Below are 20,509 nucleotides of genomic sequence, written 5' to 3' on the forward strand. Positions count from 1 at the left end.
TAATTTAAAGACAGAGACAGAGCTAAAAATGATACCGTTATTGCTGTGATAGAATACTGATATTCTTTCCATTTTTTTAGTTATAAAGTAATAATAGTTTTACATTACAGATTTGCTAGCCAATTTGTTAGACTGCTAATACAGAGCTTCTGCATTTGAAGGAGATATTTATTTACTAATATTGCCATGACACATTTCTCTATCTTATTTGCTTGTGAATTGAATTTTTTTTGCCTTCGTTTCTGCAAGATCATAAGAACGACTGCTGTCATTGGGGTTGCTCTTTTGTAATGGGAAAGCATAGACATAGCCAAAGAGGGGTAAACAAGTTTCACATCAGATAACCAACTGCGTGTGCCTGATCCAGTTGTTATACTCTGGTGTATTTCTGTAGAGCAGGTGATAGGGAAGGGCTGCTTATGATGAGGTTTTGATGCACTCAGGCCAACAAACACCTCCACTCCTTTGACACTGCATCAGAGCAGCATGTGTAGCCCTGCTGGCTGCAGCACCTTCCTCAGAGCCTGCCCCAGAGCTCACTGAGGTGAGGATGGCAACACTCCATCCGCTCCCAGGACACCTTGATTAAGTCCTAAAATAAAATGCATTGAGCATTTTATTTACTGGAAGTGAAGGGGAAGGAGTGGCAGACAAGACAAGAAACCCATCCATCTTGTCTCTAGCTTCCTGCTTGTGTTACCCTCTGTTCCTCAAAGCCAAAGCTGTGGTTTGACAGGAAAAAAAACTTATTTAGGAAGATAATTCACACAATACTAGAACAAAATCACAGGTTAAATTAAATTTAAACAATATACCTTTAAAACAGTTTGAAATCATTGTGTCTTCTAATAACTGTACAGTATTTAAACAACTATTTGTTTAGAATCATGGAACATCCTAAGTTGGAAGGAACCCACAGTGATCATCAAGGCCAACCCCTGTCTCCTCACAGCACCATCCAAAATCCAAATCCTGTGTCTGAGAGCTCTGTCCAAACGCACCCTGAGCTCCAGTAGCCTGGGGCCGTGCCCAGTGCCCTGTGGTGCAGACCCTGCCCCTAACCCCCAGCTGCCCCTCCCCTGACACAGCTCCATGCCATTCCCTCGGGCCCTGTTGCACATTCAGCTTGCTGATGACCCCAGATCCCTTTCCATAGGGTTGCTCTCCAGCCTCTCATTGCCCAGTCTCTGCATAGGTCCAGGGCTGCCCTGCCCCATGTGTGGGATCTGGCACTTTTTCTTGTTAAACTACATGGCGTTGGTGGTTGCTCAGCCCTCCAGTTTCTTGAGATCTCTCTGCAAGGCTATTCTAACCTCAAGGGAGTCAACAGCAACCCCAATTTAGAGAAGTGCAAATTTCCTTTGCATTTCCTACAACCTAGTCAGTGATGAAAACATTACGGAGAATTGGTCCTGTGTAACCCCACTTGTGGCTGGCCATCAGCTTGATGTACCTCTCATTTACAATAACCCTTTGAGCCTGAGCTGTCTTCTGGTTGTTCACCTCTCACGTAATATTTCTGCCTAGCTGCATGCTGAACATTTTTTTCCAGATGGATACTGTGAAAATCAGTACTGAAAGCTTTGCTAAATTCCATCAATTGGCTTGCTGCAAATGCACAAGTACAATAGAGATACTACGACTTTAAACCTCTTCGCTCTTCTTAGTTGACCTTGCAGCCCATGATTTTTCTTTGGCACTTATCTCTGGTTGCATTAGTTCAGCTATCTATCAGCTGAAGCTACACACCTTTGTGCAGAAAATTCCCACTGAAACAGAACAAGTCCTGCACTTCAGAGACCATAAGCACTGATGTGAATAACTCACAGACACACACAGACCCACTGCTCTAGGCTAAAGCAGGAGTGCTCCTGGGCATCTCAGCTGCAGAAAGCTGCTATTGGTGGCCTTCTGCACCACATACAGTATTTCTTCATTTCCAGGACTTCAGACCTTCTTTATCTTTCACTCAACACTGTGGTTCACAGTACATCCCAAAGACCTCAAAGGTTGTTAAGAAATGAGATGTAAGGGTCAACAAAAGGAACGCAGTGTGAGAAGACAAAGCAGGAAGCTACATGAAGATATAAATGCAGTAATATTACATTGCTGAGGCCAAAAAAAGAAAAATGTCACAGCAAACGATTCATGAAAAGCTACAGGTTGAGAGAGGCTAATAAACTATTTTAGTCAGTTAGTTGTGTCTGCTAGCTGGGGGGGACCGTGATTTTAATATCATAAGGAAACATCTGTGGAATGAAGAGTTTGACTTCTATGTTGCCTGCATAGCAATGATAATTAAATTGGTATTTGTGGATGAGACATTATGATAAGAAAAAAAGATGAACAAGGGCAGAGCTTTATGAAGTCTACCTAAAGGAAGGAAGAAAAACCTCACTCAAGGACATGCAGAAAGTGTTTAGAAATTCAGGAGACTCAGAAAAGAAAGGTGTCACAGGAGCAAGGGGAGGAGAAGCTTTCAAAAGAAGAACAGAAGTGGCATTTTCAAAGGTAAAATGAATGTTAGTGAAGATGGAACTGCAACACTACCTCACAGACTTGACTTAGAGACTAAGTCTTAATTGCATAAGTCACCAAAGACAGCATCTGACAGGTGACATTGAATATTATGTGCAAAATAAAGTCAGCCAGGTAAATAAAACCATAAAGTCCCTATTTGTCTCTGATAATTATTCAGAGTCCAGACACTGACCTGAGATTTAGGCATGAACGCTAATGTCTTCTATGTTTCAGTGAGGCAGCTCAGCCTGGATAGCTGTATCAGTGTGTGGACATGAGTACATCAGGCTGAGGATGGCTGCGTCCAACAAGTACCACTGTAGCAAACAGCTCATAAGGAAGCAGGAAAGAAAAGGGAAACGATTCATTTTTGGATACCTGAGATGCCAGGTGTGGCCTTTTGGAGCAGTTTTAACAAAGCAATGCAATTTTGATCCTGCCCCAGGAGGACGTGTATTAGTTAATGCCAGGCAAGTTATTTGCATAATAAATTAGGGTCCAAATGCTGCTGCTGTCAGTGTAATCACTTCATATAAAGTACGCTAGCACACATAAAAGAGATTTGCTATGATGAATTAAATGTTTTCCCTTCTTTTCTCCCCAGTAAGTTATAGAACAACATAGTGACACATAGAAAGTGATAATGACAAGAAGTCCTTAATTGCTGCTGCAAGAATACACAAAACAGAGCATGCTGGAGACAATAACTATTAATCTTCATCAACAGTTCTGTACAGATCTTTACCTTTCACAAGTAGAAACTGTTCCTAAGAAGACAACTGAAATTCTGAGACTAAATTTCATCTGTAAACCAGTAAATAAAAAAATTTTCTAGTGTAAGGGGAATGTTATTACTCTAAATCTCTCATTATATACATGTTTGGAATGGCTCCCATCCACCCAGTATCTCCCATACTTTGCCAGGGGAATGCTTTGCAAAATTCAGAACAATTGCTGCATGCAGTGGCAGCTGCATGACACTAATTTCTGGCATGTGGTTCCCCAGATGTCTCATTGCCATTTACTTAATGTGGAGGATGCCTGAGCTCTGCTCAGGAAAGACTCACCTACACGGCTGTCTTTGTTTTGTTTTCCAGGACTTCTCTTCATTCTGTATGCACACCAGCAGCCTGCTATCACTCAGACTGATTGCTGTTTTTCTAACCTATATTTAATATCTCTGATAGACATTTACTTTAATTGTTCCCACTGGGATCACTCCATTTAAGTGATCGCTCTTAGTCTCAGCTCTCTGCTGTCATGCTGTACTATGTTATTCTCCAAGCTCTTCTCTATAACCCATTCTCATAATTTCTCTCCTCTTCAATCTCTTAATACAATAAAGCAACTTTCTGACTTCCTTCACTGCCTTGTTTCTTTAAAGGCTGTGAGTTAGTTATTTTATAACCACTGTCAGCAGAGATGATGGAAGTCAACTCTCACTCAAAAGCCAGTAGGGAGACATACACTTGAGTCCCATTTGTATGCATGAAGCACATGCTTGTATTTGTATTTATATGGACTACAGGGCTCAGCACATTGAAAAGTTTTGTATTCTTAGTTCTTGCCAAGAGGAGGAAGTGAGTAGTCGTGGCATAAGAACAGAACATCACTATTTCCCAAGGCACGAAGAAAGGCAATATCTCAAAGGAACAAATACTGAAAGTCAGGAAAACCAGCAAGATGAGTAAAGGAAAGGGAGATTATTTCAACGAGGACAAAAGCAAGTCCTAATTTAGATTAGGGGCATAAAAAACCAGTATAGTTCCTCCCACAAAAGGGAAACTCAACACTTAAGTGTTGCATGGCTATTTGAGGGAACTACACACCTCCAAGGAAAGAGGACAGAATAAGAAAGTGCATCAAACATGGTTCCTTCCTTCTGCTGTTTTTCACAATGCCCAAACTAGCTACCTTCTAGGATAAAAAGTAATGTGTTTCCTCTGAGCTGCATGGATTACTTCAGGAACTGGTAATACAGAATCTTTCATGGAATTTTATTAATGGTTATCAGCACCACATCTTTGCACTGCACCAAGGTCAAATTCCCACAGAAGTTGTGGAACATCCATCTTTGAAAGGCTTTTGAAGTTGGTTGGACAAAGCCCTGAGAGCACTTGGCTCTAACGTGGGAATTAAGCCTGGTTTGGACAAGGAATTGGACTACATAGCTGCAGAGGTCCGTTCCAATTTTATTCATACAATCCTAAGTCTGACCTTTCAGCAGCTTGTAACACCCTCCACCAGCCACTGGCACTGCTTTGCCGTTTCTACCTCCTGCCTTCCCAGCTACACAGGTTTGATTTCTGTCTCAGAGCTTCCATCCTCATCTCCTTTTCATCTTCTCTCCCCTTTGTCACACTGTACTGGGCAAGAAGAGCCTGCTAACATGTGTTCAGCATTGCTCTTCACGCTCTGACCAAAACCTTGATTCTTTTCAATCTCTGACTTTTCAAGCATGAAGACAAGGTGCCCATAGCACTTAGCACAACGTTTTACATCTTTCCAGCTCACTGGCTCCATTGCTGGTCAAATTTGGAGGGATTCTCTGTAGCCACTTTCTTTAGAACCCACTTGCCTACACTCAACCACACTGCTCTCTACACCTTGTCACCATTCCTCCTACCCAGGACTATTTTGCTCATTCAAACTCTCCCAGCACTTGGAATCTCATTAATGGCATACTCTCTTGGTCTGCTTTCCAAATTATTTATCTATAGATCCTCTTCATCAGTGCTCCCTTTCTTTCCTTTCTCAGGCTTGTGCAGAAAGGTTTGCAGGCACTGAAATCCATGCCCACTGCAGTCCAGGTTGGAAAGGGAAGAGGAGTGAAGTACAGCAGCACCTGTACAGTCACTCCTTTTTCTGGCTAGTGACTGACATTCAGAAAGCATAGTCCTATAAAAACCTTGTAATTGATTAAAATAGCTCTTCATTAAGCAAGAAAGGGTAGTGGATATTTGTCCAGGAAGAAGAGTAATAAGAAATATAGATATCTTTTTTCCTCTTTCACCTTGAAGTTGCAGTAATCCACTTCTCTGCTGCACTTCAGATACTAGATACTAGTAAACTAGCAGCATTTTTTGTGCATTCTTAGTCTCCATTCAAAGATGTCTTTAAAAAAGAATCTTCTTTAGTAGTGCTTAATAGGAGAAATAAAGTGGCCTGAAGAATTTTAAGTAAGGATCTACTAGGTCCAAACCCAAGTACATACCTGAGCCATTCATTTTGTTTTTTTCAGTCTCTGAAACTGTACAGAGAGCTTGTGGCCCAAGTACAAAACTGATCCACCTAGCCCAGAGCAGTGACTACAATGCACAGTGCTAAATCCAGTTCAGCAGACAGGTTGCAGGTATCACAGCAACTTTTGGCATATTACCATTTGAACACATCTGGTGAGAGTTGCCAGGGATGTTTTCTCTCATCAGTTAAGGAAATGATGTGCACATGGACACTCTCTGAAAGCCTGCTTTAACCTTAGCCTTCAAATGCATAAGATTAACACTGAGGGTCATCTTTTTGGTTTTTGGGTTGTTGGATGTGTTTGTCTACCGCAGCAGCCTGCTTCTGTCTGCACGGTAATGTAGATCTGGCCCAACCCTGCTCCAGTAGGGACACCCAGAGCAGGGTGCCCAGGGCCACGTCCAGGCAGCTCTGGAACATCCCCAAGGAGGAGACCCCACAGCCTGTGGGCAGCCTGTGCCAGTGCTTCATCACCTGCACAGCACAGCAGTGCTCCTGGTGTTCAGAGGGAACCTCCTGTGTACCACTTGGTGCCCACTGCCTGTTATCCTGACACTGGGCACCACTGAGCAGAGCCTGGCTCTGTCCTCACTGCACCCTCCCTTCAGGTATTTACAGACATTGTTGGGATCCCTCTGAGCCTCCTCTTCTCCAGGCTGAGCAGTCCCAGCTTTCTCAGCCTCTCCTCACAGGAGAGGTGCTCCAGTCCCTCCATCATCTCGGTGGACTCTCTCCAGCATGTCCAGGTGCCTCACCAGAGTTGAGCAGAGGCCATCTCCCTTGACCTGCTGGTGATACTTCACCTGAGGCAGCCAAGAACACCATTAGCCTTTCTAGCAACAGGGGGCTCCTCTGACTTCAGAAGAACCCCATTTGGCCCCTCATCCTCTGCCAGACTGCCAGCACACAGAAAATGAGCTTTGCACGGATTCAGAGCAGGAACCACACAGAAACTCCCACCCACAGAAGTTCTGCTGCTCCCCATGCAGCCCCCTCACTGCTGCAGCCAACAGTCAATGCCAGCAGCAAGTAGCAGGGGGATCATTCTGAAGCAAGGAAAACAGAAATGCAGAGAGGCAGTGAGGAACCATCCACAGGAGCCGTTCCCCCAACCAGTGAATGAAAAAAGCAAGAAAACGGAGGAGGCTTGTGGTCACAGAAGAATTTGAGTTGGAAGGGGCCTTGAGATCTCACATAGTCCAACTTCCAGCTCAAAGCAAAGCATATTTCAAAGTCAAAGCAGGGGGCTCAGGCCTCTGCACAGGTGAATTTTGAAAATCTCCAAGGAAGATATTGCATGAGCAGTCTGGGCCACGTTCAGGGTTGATTCATGCACAGCTTGTTGCTTACCAGGAACCCAGTTTTGTTGCCGCATAAGTCCACGCAGCCAGTCAGTCCCTCACCTGCAGCAATGCACAGGTTGTTCTGGCCAGGATCCAGACTCTGCATTTGCATTTGCTAAACTGGAGAAGTTCTTGTTGGGCCCACTGTTCCCTTAACATAAGAGAACAAAGCAACTGAAGCTTTTAAGACAGGCATCCTACCAGTAGCAGCTGTTGCCTTTCCAATTAATTATTCCATACCAAGTTGGCCGTTTCTCTTCTTCCCAAAATAAAAAATGATTCCCAGTGATAGCATCCCACTGGCTCTCTGGCCATCTCTTGGGCAGCTAGGCTAGGAGCTCAATCTTTAAAATATTCCAGAAGAAACAAGCACACAATCACGCCAGCAAGTCCTTCCCTCCCAGTCTCAGGCCACTGAGCTAACAGCCCTTTCTACTAGCCCCTTCATCTCCAGAGAATCCCCCCGCCCTCCTGCCCTCTCTGTATATTTTATCCCAGCTAGAAAGAGAGCAAACATCCCTCTCAGCCATCAGACAGAGCACAGACAGAAGCAGCACATGGATAATCACCACGTTTCTGTATTTCAGTCCACACATGCACCTCGCTGCAGTCTCAGCCACGGGGCACTGCGCAGACCCCGGTGAGCTCAGCGGAGCACAGCTCCCCATGCACGTTCCTTCAGCTCTCCCACCATCCTCATCGCTTAAACAACACGCTGAAGGAACACCACAAACCCCTCATGGACACACCCCTTCCTTCTGCCAGTTTTGAAGTACGATGAGCTCTTTTTTCTATATTTCACTGCACTCCAGAGTCCAAAAGAGCTTTCTGAGGCCTTTCACTTGGCCACCTCTGACAGACTCAAAAATAGAGCTGGTCCAAGGACACGTAACCCATAGCAGGTTGTTCTGTTAGCGAGCGCGTGTCACATCTTGATTCCTAGCAACAGGAAAATAGGGAGGATGGAGACAGATCCAAAACAGTACACAACTAAAATTGCAGCGAGATAACTTCCCACACGGTAGCCTCGCAGGTCTGAGTGTTTGCACTGTGTAGTTGCAGTTCTGCTTTGAATGTTCAACCTGTCTGCACTCAGAGTGGTGCCCAAACCTCACAAGGCGGCCCTCTGTGACAGCCCCACAGGATGAAGCCCTTCCTGTGAAGTCCTGTGAAGAGGCACTGCAGCAGCACAGTTCCTGTCTCCTATCCCAAGAATTCTTCGGAACTCTCAACACTCACCTTCCTCTAGAAGGGCACTCATAGATCACTGCCCCTCACATGGGAATCGCTGGAGAGAGCTCAGCAGAGGGATAATCATAAATCATAAATTTGATAATCATCTGGTCCATCCAGGGCCTGGGGCATCTCCCATAGAAGGAAAGGCTGAGAGACCTGGGGCTGTTCAGTCTGGAGAAGTCTGATGGGGAATCTTATCAATGCTTATAAATATGTAATGGGTGAGAGTCAAGTGGATGGGACTGGGCTCTTCTCAGTGGTGTGCAGAGACAGAACAAGGGGCAGTGGGCATAAATTGGATCATAGGAAGCTTATGACATAAGACACAAGGAAGAACTTTTTAACAGTGAGGCCAACAGAGCACTGGAACTGCTGCCCAGAGAGGCTGTGGAGTCTCCTTCTCTGGAGATATTCACAGCCACCTGGACACATACTGTGGGGAACCTGCTTTAGCAGAGGTTGGACTAGCTGATCTAAAGAGGTCCCTTCCAGTCCCTGCAGTCCTGTGAAACCATGGCTCTGGGTCAGTGGGAGCACAGAATATGTGGGACTGTAAATTCAGGTCTTGGGCTCAGTAATTTTATTCTACACGATGCACCCAAGCCACAGAGAGCTGTGGCCTTGGCTGCCCCGTAAGAACAAACTGCCACACACTAAATCAGGACTCCTCAGTGTCCCTGAAGCTCAGAGATACCAAGTTTTCCTCGATACAGTCATCATCAATCATAGCATAAACAGACATAAGAGAACTGGTCCTATTCAGCCTAGTGATGCTCCCCTGGACTCATCATGCACGTGCAGAATAAATAGTGCTGTCTGCTCAGGAGGACCTAAATTTTCAACATAAGCTACTGATGGCTTCTGTCTGCATAAGCATTGGGCTGATTGTGTTTGTCAAACCCTCACTAAAACACTGCCCCTATGAACAAGTCTGTGACAAACCCGAGATAAAAGATGAACTGCCCTCAGCTCCACACTTTGTTTCTGTACCTCTCAAACCACTCTGAGTACATAAATAGAGAGAAAAGACCTTGACATAAATATCTGCATCTCTTGTACTGATTCGTACTGCTTTGTCTGCAGAGAGCAGACTGATGTATCTTTTATATGCCTCTGCTTCCACGTGGCTCAAAAGAAATCAGTGCAAGGGACAAGCCTAGAAAATGCCCCAGTGAACAAATTAAGGAGTGGGGGACTCTTGGTTGAACTGATGTCCCAACCACTCCTGGTGCAACACCTGAGGAACAGTCATGGGAGGGGGCATTCAGCAGAGCTGCTCTGACAGTCCAAGCAAGCAACCTGTAACCTCAGAGGAACTTCCAACACCGCTATAATGAAGAAACAGAGGAACCTGGGGAGCGAGTGTGGAACTGTGGGAGCTTGAGGAAAAGCAAAAATAGCTGTGGTGCTCCCACTGGTTCTCTAGTTGGCCTTGAGGAAAGTATACGCACCGTGATTACAGAAAGAGTACCAGAATGGAGAATCAGGCCCTTGGTCCTTGAAAGCTCAGCCCTGGTCCCGCTGACTTCCGCAGCCAGTATTTTACCCACTGAATCTTCTTCCCTGCAGCTCACTCCCCACAGAGTGTTTATCTATCCAAGTTTGGTCATTACTTTGTTAACACATGCACACGGTGTTCATTACAATCTTTTATTCTGATATTCTAGAAGAGGTAAGAGCTACTGTCTGCATTAAAAATCCTTCCACAAAGAAGAATGGTAACCAAGGAAGTACCATGGTCTACAGCTTTTCTAGCACCACACACCAATTTCCCTGATCATAGTAATTCTTCAGCATCCTCACACAGTCCAAGGATCTGCACGCTGCTTCCAGTTCCCCTTCGTGGAACACATGGTAATAGCGGTGAAAAACAGGTTGTTGAGATTCCTTAGAGCCAGCTGGAAATGACACTTCACCAACACTTGCCCCTTTCTTTCTGATGCCACCTCTCAGGTGCCAGGGAACCAGCATATCTGGAGAGGGAAAGGCGGTCCGGTTGGTGTGAACAGGCAGTCTGGAGCCTGGCTGCACAGCACAGCCTTTGTCCTTGGAGTCACCAAGGAGCTGGCCATCAGTTTCATCATCAGGCAGTCCCTGGGATGTGCCAGCATTGCTTTCCTCCTCCTTGTCTGTGCTGCCATGCTTTTTCTTAAGATATTTAGACTTCTGGTTTTTGTATTCTTGCTCCATTGCCCAGACATAAATGAGCGCCTTTCCACCAGGTTTTAGAAGCCGGACCAGTTCACGGATAGCTGCCAGCCTTCTTTCCTACAAAGAAAAAACAAAAGTGGGAAGCTGGAATACTGATAAACAGAAAATACAGGAGAGCTGAAGAAGCAGCACATCCCCAAGATGCAATAAAGGTCTGAGGACTCTTTTCCAGTGGGCAGTATCCCTTTCTACCTGGCATGTATGAGCACACAGTGCCATACTCCTCTTACAGCCAAGCAGTGGGAAATGACTCAAAATCTAAGCCACTATACACAAGGTAAGCCACCTTCCTGAACACTGTTCTCTTGCCTTTTGAAAACAGCACTGTATCAGCCAGGGTTTCCTGGACATTTCAGCCCAGTTAGAAATTACTGTCTCATCAATAAAGCTGATTAAGATCTAAAATTCTAGATTTAAATCTAGTTTGCAGTTAAAGGAGTTAAATTCACAGCTTCAACAAAGGTCCTCTAATTATCCCAATGAAGGCACATAACCCTTCTCCGAAATGTCTGCTTCCTATTCTTTATCCTGCATTTGGAAACATTCACTTCATGTCTGTAAGGTGACACTATGGTATTATGGTTTCATGGTCTAGAAGCTTGTTACAGCTGCATGGCTCCTGCCAGCACAGAGATACAGAACCAAATGGGCAGCATCCCTGCTCTCTGCAGACACAGAATGAATCCTCAGAACTAAAACCATGAGAACTGTTCAAGACCTGAGAGTGAAATTAACATTCTCTGATTCACAAAGCAAAGCCCACTCTCGAGTCATTAACTGTAGGAAGAACAAAAGGAAACACACACACCTAGAAGATGAAAGTGCCAGGAGGAGCAAGAGCACCTCATGGGGGAAGGAGAATGTGAAGAGAATGTCTCAGAGGTAGCAGCAGTCCAGCAGCTTAGTTCTGCTCTGACAACTGCTTAACACCAAATGCACCCCTTTGATTTTCACTTCATACTGCTGTTCTGTTTTGTTTCAGTGATTCCCATCGACTAAATTGTTTTGCTGCTTTTTTGTTTTGTTTTAAATAATATCAGTAGCCCTGCACAGCAATGCAAGAGCACAGCAGAGCACAGAGAGGGGTGACTTACTGCTGTTGAGAAATGGTGGATGACAGCAATAGAGATGCAGGCATCACAAGAACCGCTCCGGATTGGCACTGACAAGGCATCACAGATAAAAGCCTGGGAGTTTTTTTCTGCACAGATATCCACAAGGCTTTTGCTGCGATCACAGCCGATCTGTAACAGAAAGTGTTCCATTAAGCTTTTCAAAAGAAGGATAATTACAAAACTGAAAAATAATTTTCACTTGACACTTACAGTAATAGAGTCATCACGGTCTCCTACCAAGGTAACACATTCTAGTTCAAAACAAAGCCAAGAGTGAGCACAAGAAAATAGCCTTAAGTAAGAGAAATAGATGAGTCCTGGATGTCAACAAAAAGAAGAAAAAATGCTCACTTACAAGTGAAAGATAGCAGATTGGCTACTAGCTCATTACAGCACCTCAGTTTTGAACCAAGATAAGACAGAACAGCTCTCAGGCTAACATTTTTCAAAGCTGGCTCCAACGGTACCTTGAGATCAGAGATCCAGCAAACAAAGAGGAGACTAAACCCAGCCCCAGCATTTTCAGCTCCACTCAGTTGCCACCCACAACACAAGAACATCTTAAGCAGACAAATACTGACCAAAAAATGCTGAATCTATGAGTATAAATGCCAAAGTGGTGACTCTGAAGTACGCCACACAACTTCACTAATCATCCACGTTTCATCATTTCAGTCTAAGTAAAGAAGTACAGTCCTTTTCAACCTCAGCACCAAAATGCACAGAAGGTTCAGCACAGGATTTTCCAAATTCCTGTACTGTCCAAATGAAATGATCTCCAGAAACCACTTTGAAGCATTTCATCAGATGTTCCTTTTTCCCTTTACCCAGTATCCAAGTTAAAGACAGTAAGAAATAGCATTGAGAAAAGGGTTGTCTTTTTACATGCTTGCAAAGAAACAATAAATCCAAACTGATTAAGACCCTTCTATAAGGATAAATGGAGTGAGGCATACATCACCCTCATTTTATGTCTGCCAAGCAACACAATATTCAAACCAAAGCCCTGTTACAAAGTCATATATCAAACTCAGCCTGCATGAGAACATTAAATTTATTTTTGTTTTCAATGATCAGAAACAAACAGATAACCAAGAGCAGAGTCAGATTCCTAAGTAATTACTGCTGACATTGTTTATCTTATTTCACGCAGAAAGAATACTAAACCATCCCTGGTTTAGATGCAAGAAGTATAGCAAACTGCTATTCATCAGCTCAGCAGAGATGACAGTATTGCCAAAATTAAAAATCTCTTTCGCAGCAAATGATAAAAATAAACATATTTTCCATTACATTCCCCAGTTGTGTTAGTTAAAATTATTTTAGCTTTGAAGAAAACCAGGGTTCTGCTCCAGACAAATTTCCTGAGAGCTTCCAAGTCAGCTTCTCTGTAGAGACTTTCAGAGACTCTGGACCCTAACTTTTGGCCCAAAGGAAATGGAATTGTGACAATGCCAAACTGACAACCCAGGAAAACTTTCCACAAAGCCAGCACTACGTGTATGTACATATCATCCCGACAATCAGCTCTAAACAGACCTAAACAGAAAAGATCAATCCCAGTAGCACCTTCTTCCCATTTATTTCCTACCCTCTTCTCAGGGTTTACTGAAGCACAGAGTGAATAAAAGGAGGAATTCTCAATTACTTGGAAGTAAACACAAATCCCATCATTTCACAATGGATACCAACTGAAGTGTCTTTAAATTAGTCTCATCTTGGAATGAATTTAGCTGACAACCTGCATGCTCTGAGATTCCACGCCTCATTACCAGTGCCCTCAACTACTTTTGCAATTGAGACATTAGAATGCAGTACTCATTAAAAGTCAAAGGACCCAATTTGATACTGGCTGAAAGAGAAGGAAGAAGAGTTCTTGCAACTTTCATAAGCTTTCCCAGAAATAATTGCTTGGGCCCCACACTTCTGTAGTAAAGAACAGGTTGGACAGCAAAATTCAATCCTCCCCTCCAAAAATGACCTTGAAAAGGACTACACTGTATGTTAATGAAATTCAATGAAGTGAGAACAAGAACAAAGGCACGACTGCTAGAATGTGAATTCCTCATTTGCATCTAAATTGTATCAAATAATTACGAAGTCAGGCTTACTTGTAATGTCATACTTGTTGAAGTGAATCTACATCCAAAGCAAAAAGATTCCATTTTGCAAGGAAAACTGAGACTCTGAAACAGATCAGTGTGAATGCACAGCTGCTCCACGATAGGTGCGTCAACCTTTACGTTGGTTTTGATATAAACACTGTAATAGGTGCTACATACGTATGCATAAATGCTGAACGTGGGGAGTCATCCCAAACCTGCCTGGTGCTGGAGCTAAGCAAATCAAGCATCGTTATTGGAATTATCTTTGCATGATGTTTTGGAAAGAGTTATAACCGCTGCGTTTCCACATTTTGTAGCTTACAAGAAACGCATTCATCCAAAACCAGTTATCTACTGGTCTCAGTCTCTTAAAAAACAACCAGCTGGCAACAAGCAGCTAATTTCAGTAGTGCAGTGCCAGCCTACCTATAATTCTTATGAACGTAAAAAGCACATTTCAGAACAAGACTGTCTCCTAATAATGTATTTTCAGCAAGAGACAGAAACCTCAAGCTCAACTTTTCTCGATTCTGCTGTTAGCTGATTTCTAATTCTGAAGCATGAGTGAAGCTTTGATATGATGAGGCTTTGTTTTTCAATAGCTGTATTTTTTCTCTCACCAGTTAAACACAAAATCAAACCATAAAAAAATCTCAAATATAACCATTCCGCTGTAATTTTCACCAGTTCACACTGCTGATGTTGGTGCTTACACCAAAGAGTACTGTCTGAGTTCTCTTCTAGAACAGCGTAGAAAGGTAGAGGAATTAGCTCAGTGCCCAAAATCAAGAGGATCGTAATCTAGAACATTCCTTGGAGAGCTGAGCTGTATATATTTTCAAGGTTTCATATTTCTTATCGCTTATCTTTTCATACACCTGAGCACTGATTTTTCTAAATCAAACCCATTGCTTCAGCCACCCAGCTTCTTATTTATCTCACGGAGCACAGCTGACTGTTCAGCTGAATCCACCTTTTAGCCAGTCCACTACTCAGCACACTGCTTTGAATCTTTCAGCATTTCCCCAGAAGAAAGGATTTGAGGCACTCATTTTCATTATATCTGGATAAACACTACCTGCATCCAACTCTTGTTTTTAAGCCAAGAAATCTGCATCAGCAAACCTTCAGATAAATGAAAGAAGTATCAAAAAAGACAGAGATGAAAGGAAAAAAGAAAGCTGTGACTTGTGTGAATTTCCTGGAGCTCTGTATTGAGTTCCTTGGAATGAGATAACACAAACAGAGATCCCATCCTGATCTTCAGATACCCAGTTGACTTCAGCTACGCCATTTCATCCACGAGTAGTTAAACTAAGTTTTATAATTCTACTTAATGCAGTGATATGGAATTGATCATTAGGGATAAAGAGCACTAAACAAATAGCTTGCTTTGTAATGGTACTGCAGACCTTGCAGGCTTAAATAAAGATAGGTAAAGACAGGTCAGTATTGCACACCATTATTTATTTTCTTTCTATGTTGTCTGATTATTAGTAACTCTATCTGGCTGAATTAACTCATTTAAGTATCTGTAAACCTGACTGATGCAGCACATTAGAAAGTGATGAAGAAAAGTACATCTAACTCTGAAATGCAACCACCAAATGGAACTACGTGGCTCCCTAGAGAATCACTGCAGCTATAATTAACAGCATCAGAGCCTCAAGGAACCCAATTACATTCCAGCACACACACACACACACACACACACACACACACACAAAGAAAAAGAGATACCAGCACAGACACTGCACAACAAATCTCCTTGCTCCAGTTGGTCTGCCTGGCCTTTAGCATTCATTTCACGCAGTGTTTTGTTTCTCCATTACATACAGCCAGGGCGCCTTCTGAGCTCTCTTCAGACCCAGATCTCCCATCATTTTAACAATTCTTATTCACTGAGAAAAAAGGGCAGGAAAGGTTCCTCTGCTTCACCCTTCAATTGCTAAAACATCCTGTGATCTGGCTCCAGGTATACTTTTGCCAGTTAGTTTTACCCCTCCTATTTTTAATTACTACTATGTCCTTTGGATAGGGACCTGCTCTCAAGCAGCATGGATCCACTCTATCCATTTTATGCAACATTAATATAGAAGTTCATCATTCCTCCTCCCCGGACCCTGACAAAACGCAGTTCCAGCTGATCTCAGTTTAGGACAGTAATGCAGAGAGGAAAGAAAAAAAAGAAGAAAAAGAAAAGGATAAGAACGTCTGTATTAAAAGAAATCATTAGGGCTCCTGTATTGTCATCATTTTTCCTCCTAGGATACCTATTCTGGTGAGTAGAGCCACTTCTTTTAATATGAAGAAAAATATCTACCCAATAGTTGGGTTTTTTTTCATTTGCTAGATTTCTTATCAGTTTATCCACTCAAAAGTGTAAACCAGAAAACAGAAAGGCTTCGGTGTCATTCAGTCACACCTTAGCCCCACAGGGATGCCACTATAGGGATGTGGACATCATCACACCTGCCTGGACACTGGAAACTGTAAAGACAAAGCTACAGCTCATAAAAATGGATAAGAAACAATGCAATGATGTCAGCAGGCTCTGGAATGAAACCCTCATGGTGTTTCTGTGTGGGAAAAGCTGAAATATTGCATTCTGTAGAATAAAAGCCTTGTTTATAAAGGATGTTAAGCTTGATAACACTGAAATATAAACTGTCACAGTGATTCCTCCAAATGAAGTTGGGTGGGGTGGGGATTGCATAAACAAAAAACCCTACAGACATTTTCCTTTCACATTCTTTTCAACAATAAGTTAAAAAAATAAAAAAAAGCTGAGAGAGAGTGACAGAGAAAGAAAAGTAATCTGAGACAATTGGTCTCAGACTCTTTCTCCAGTCTTTGCCCTAACTGCATTAGACGTGGATTCAATCTCTCTTGGACACTGTTAACCTCAATTTCTGTCTGTCATGAAATTGCCATCCCTTGACTGTGTCACAATAATGCAGCCATTACAGAACTGTCATTTTCATTGAATGCAGCCACATTTCATCTAAAGAACCTGAAGCAAATGACAGTATGGCGCACAGCGGAGATATTTTTGGACTGAGGACGGAGATTAAAACATCAAGAGGTACCTTAACTTTGACCCACCATTACAGCTACACCTTGAATCCTGCTGTATGAGGACTGCTGAATCACAGCCTGAACCACTGATGGGGCACCTGAAGGAAAGATGTGCTCAGCCCTGAGAGCACAGGTGAAGGCCATTCACCTCAGTTAAGGGCTGACTGCCACTGAGGATCTCTTGTCGGAGATCCCACCTTTGGAGTTCTTTCCCTGTGAGCCTAGATCCTCAGAGACACAGTGCTCCTCAGAGCATCCACTTTTCCTTCCTTTTGTAACATCTCCTTGTTTGTGCTGGTGCCTTTGCCTTTACACCTGCCTATAAATACAGACTAACCTCTCCAGCATATTTCTTGCCCTCAGGTCCCCCTGCCTGGTTTTCAGAATTGGAGTCAAAACACTGCAAACTACATGGCCTGGCTGACAGTGCTCTACCCAACCCCTAAATAACTCTTTCCTTCACAGCACTGCTTTTTGCCTCATTCCTGACAGGACTTAGCCTAACAGCTGCCATTCACTGAGCATCAAAACTTAGCAAGAGACACAGCACTGCTGTGAAGGAAAGGCTGCAGCAAGTTTCTGCCCAAACTTTACGCCCCGAGTCAAGAGGAGAAAATGTGGGAAGAAAATGATGCCCTGTGTCTAAAGTCATTAGCTCAACAATGCACGTGATATGAGCATACTCCATCTCCTCAAGCACAAATCCACGCTCAGCCCACAGTAAAGGGCCAACAGAACAGAACAGTTTGCAGATCCTGATTTTCAACTGTATCTTTAGAAGTTTCCTCTCTTTCACTCTTAGCTTTCACACTTTGGACACTTCTGCTTGAACATATGAAAGTAGTTAATCCTAGGGTAACTAAAGGGAAGGGCTGGTGTTCATTTAACCGCCCAGAGATGCACCTTTCCCTTGATTAACTGTGAGCTACAGAAAACAGATAGGTCCTGAGAGTCTCTTATTACAGCATCTTGAAAAGATTTCATGACACGAGCCTACCACAGACCTGCACAAAAGCAATTTACCAAATTAATTCTAGGATCAAATGACCTACATGAAGCCCTGGAAAAGTTCTTTCTTCTCTAGTTAAGTTTACTGATTTTTCTTACAGGAAAGCAACTGGTCAGGAGTAAAAGACTAAAATGTATTAAACATTAACAACTATTTTCAGCCTACAGCAGTCAGGCACAAACATGTCTACTTACAAATCAGTTGATCTTCTTCTAGCTTATAAGAGAATAATGGAAATTAATGTACTACAAATACAGACAGGGCTGTAAATAACAACTTATGTTTTATAGCTGTATATAAATAGCAAGACAGAAACTTCTCTTCTGTGTTGTAACAGACAAGTCTGACTTTTATTATTAATAACGAATGCTTCGACTTACACAGAATTTTTCAAGCCTGATTTATCTCTAAGTGCTTCACAGTACAAACACATGACAGAATCAGACAATTCTAGAACAAAGAGCATAAGTCAAACCTCAAAAATATTTATTTTGGGCAAAAGGAATAAGAAGTTTGATGTTGCAAAGAAGTCTTTGAAATATTTGCAATAAAAAACAAATATTTTGCTTTCTGTTTTTATGTGCTTTATGTCCCCATAATAGGGAGGGGGATAAGTAGAACTGGGCAAGTTACAGATTGTGAGACAGCTAAGGTGGTGATAATGCATGAACAATGACAGCAGGACTCTAGAAAACAAAGGAAAAGAAGTGAGAAAGGTTCAAAATCTGAGCTGAAGTAGAAAATCCAGCAGGAATTTTCTTAGCATATTTATGTGGCCTACGCACACATTCAGTTGGGAAAGACAAAACACTACAGATCACAAATAATCGATGGCACCAGGCCAAATGGATCTGAAGACGTGTACAAAGAAGCACTGTCTGTGGAGATTTCAGCAACCTGTACATTTCCCACCCACCAGACAAATAAAACACTTGTGGAAGAATTCAAACTGCCCTGCTGATTCCCTTTTAATAATCTTACTCTACAACATCAGCAAAAAAGGCAAAAAAGATCCATTATAACTACTCAATCCTGCACCCATTACTACTTCTTTTATTAATGTAATCTGACTTGCAAAGCAAATATGGCTTTGAGAAAAAGGTTACCACATGTAGCAAACGAATGTGGAAGCCCAATGTCATAGGTAACTGACCTTGGATCAGGCAACAGCTTCCTGTTCTTGGCACTTTTCCCATAACAGAATCTCCAATGAGCTGCAAACTGCAAAATGCAATAAACAGCAGTACTGATGGAAACAAACGACAGTAGCTACTACTTACCATGTACAAATCCCTGCTGATGCCTAGATATTTCCCATTACCACAACCAACATCAGCAACTATTGACCCTTCTGGCAGCGACCTCAGAAACTCCGCAACGCGGGGCCACGGGCTGTGCCTGGTACTACTGAAGTGTGTGGCAATCTCTTCGTACACCTTGTGCACGTATTCCTGCTCCAGCTCTGAGGCTTCCATCTCACTGTGGGGAAATGATGGTTCTGCTTGTCTCTGCTGTCCTTTCTGGCTGTCACAGACAGATGGGTAAACTAGATGCAGCAACAGATACACAAGGAAAAAAAAAGTTAGAAAAGTCATTCTATACTGAATAAACTTTTTAAGCAAAAGAAAACAAAAAGTAAAATATTGAAATGCAACAGATCGGTAATTCCCTTCTTCATCTTTCCAAAACTGAAACATGGACCAAACTGCACACGTATTTGATGATTTCATAACAATTATTCTGACTGTATGTACTGGAGGGTGTCTGTAAGTGATCAGGACAGGTCTGTTCTCAGGACACAAACGGATTTCAGTTCCACATAACTACTGAGCCATGTACCAACTATCATCTGCCCTGTCCTAAGGCTCCATCACTGCAGATAAGCATGGCTCTGTTACTGCAGATCTGATTGCTTTTCCTTCTCTCACATACTTATTTTCACAAAACTACAGTTCTCTTCCAATGAATATTAACCAGAATTGATGAAAACCTAAAGAATAGTAGCTACTTCTATTATAGTTGATTATTCTAGCACTTGATGTGCCTGTAAAATCCAAGATTCCAGACTGCCTGTCTGGTGTTACACAAATGTCCTCCTACCTTGAGAAACTCCAGCAGCCATGCGGATGCAACCAATTCAAGCCATACAGTACAGCCATTTACAAACAGCATCACAACTACGAAAACTAACTAAAGGGGTAAACTAATTAGCTCATACAATGCTTACATATTGATTATACGGAAATAGCAATTTTGACTGGAAAAGCACTTACTGCAATCGCAAGAGCTTCTCCTCACTTTCCTAAATGTAAATGATGTCCTCGTTTCCCTTCGCTTTAGTGTTAAATCTCTAACATCAGCAGTGATTGTTCCAACTTTCTGTCCAAGTTCAGATGCTTGAATGACATCATATTTTCTGGGTGTAATCCTAAAACAAAGTAACATAAAATCAAAGATTGATTTAATCTGCATCAGAAAAAAAAAGAGCCATTCATCTTTAAAAGAAGGCGATTCTTAAACACTGACAAGTGTGATTACAACACATTATTTAATGTACTACTGCTTCTGTTTTCAGCTTATTAAGTTTTAGAGAAGAAAAGAGGCAGTGACACAAACTAATGATGTTAATTAACGTGTTATTTAATTGAC

General features: G+C 42.6%; 1 protein-coding gene across 2 annotated transcripts in view; it reads right to left on the reverse strand.

Moving 5' to 3' along the window:
- Positions 1 to 9,457: 9,457 nt before the first annotated feature.
- The window catches only part of ALKBH8 (alkB homolog 8, tRNA methyltransferase), a 44,197-nt gene continuing 33,145 nt past the window's right edge, over positions 9,458 to 20,509 (reverse strand). For both annotated transcript variants that reach the window (XM_065730072.1, XM_065730071.1), the window contains exons 9-12: positions 20,134 to 20,288; positions 19,141 to 19,406; positions 11,648 to 11,797; positions 9,458 to 10,610 (exon numbers count right to left, since the gene is read on the reverse strand). In XM_065730072.1, coding sequence (XP_065586144.1) covers positions 10,083 to 10,610; positions 11,648 to 11,797; positions 19,141 to 19,406; positions 20,134 to 20,288 — 1,099 coding nt within the window. In that variant the 3' untranslated portion in view covers positions 9,458 to 10,082. The remainder of the gene's footprint in view (positions 10,611 to 11,647; positions 11,798 to 19,140; positions 19,407 to 20,133; positions 20,289 to 20,509) is intronic.

This window comes from Cyrtonyx montezumae, unplaced genomic scaffold (assembly GCF_038088225.1).
Source record: "Cyrtonyx montezumae isolate F1298 unplaced genomic scaffold, pur_monq_1.0 scaffold_12, whole genome shotgun sequence".
Taxonomy (NCBI): domain Eukaryota; kingdom Metazoa; phylum Chordata; class Aves; order Galliformes; family Odontophoridae; genus Cyrtonyx; species Cyrtonyx montezumae.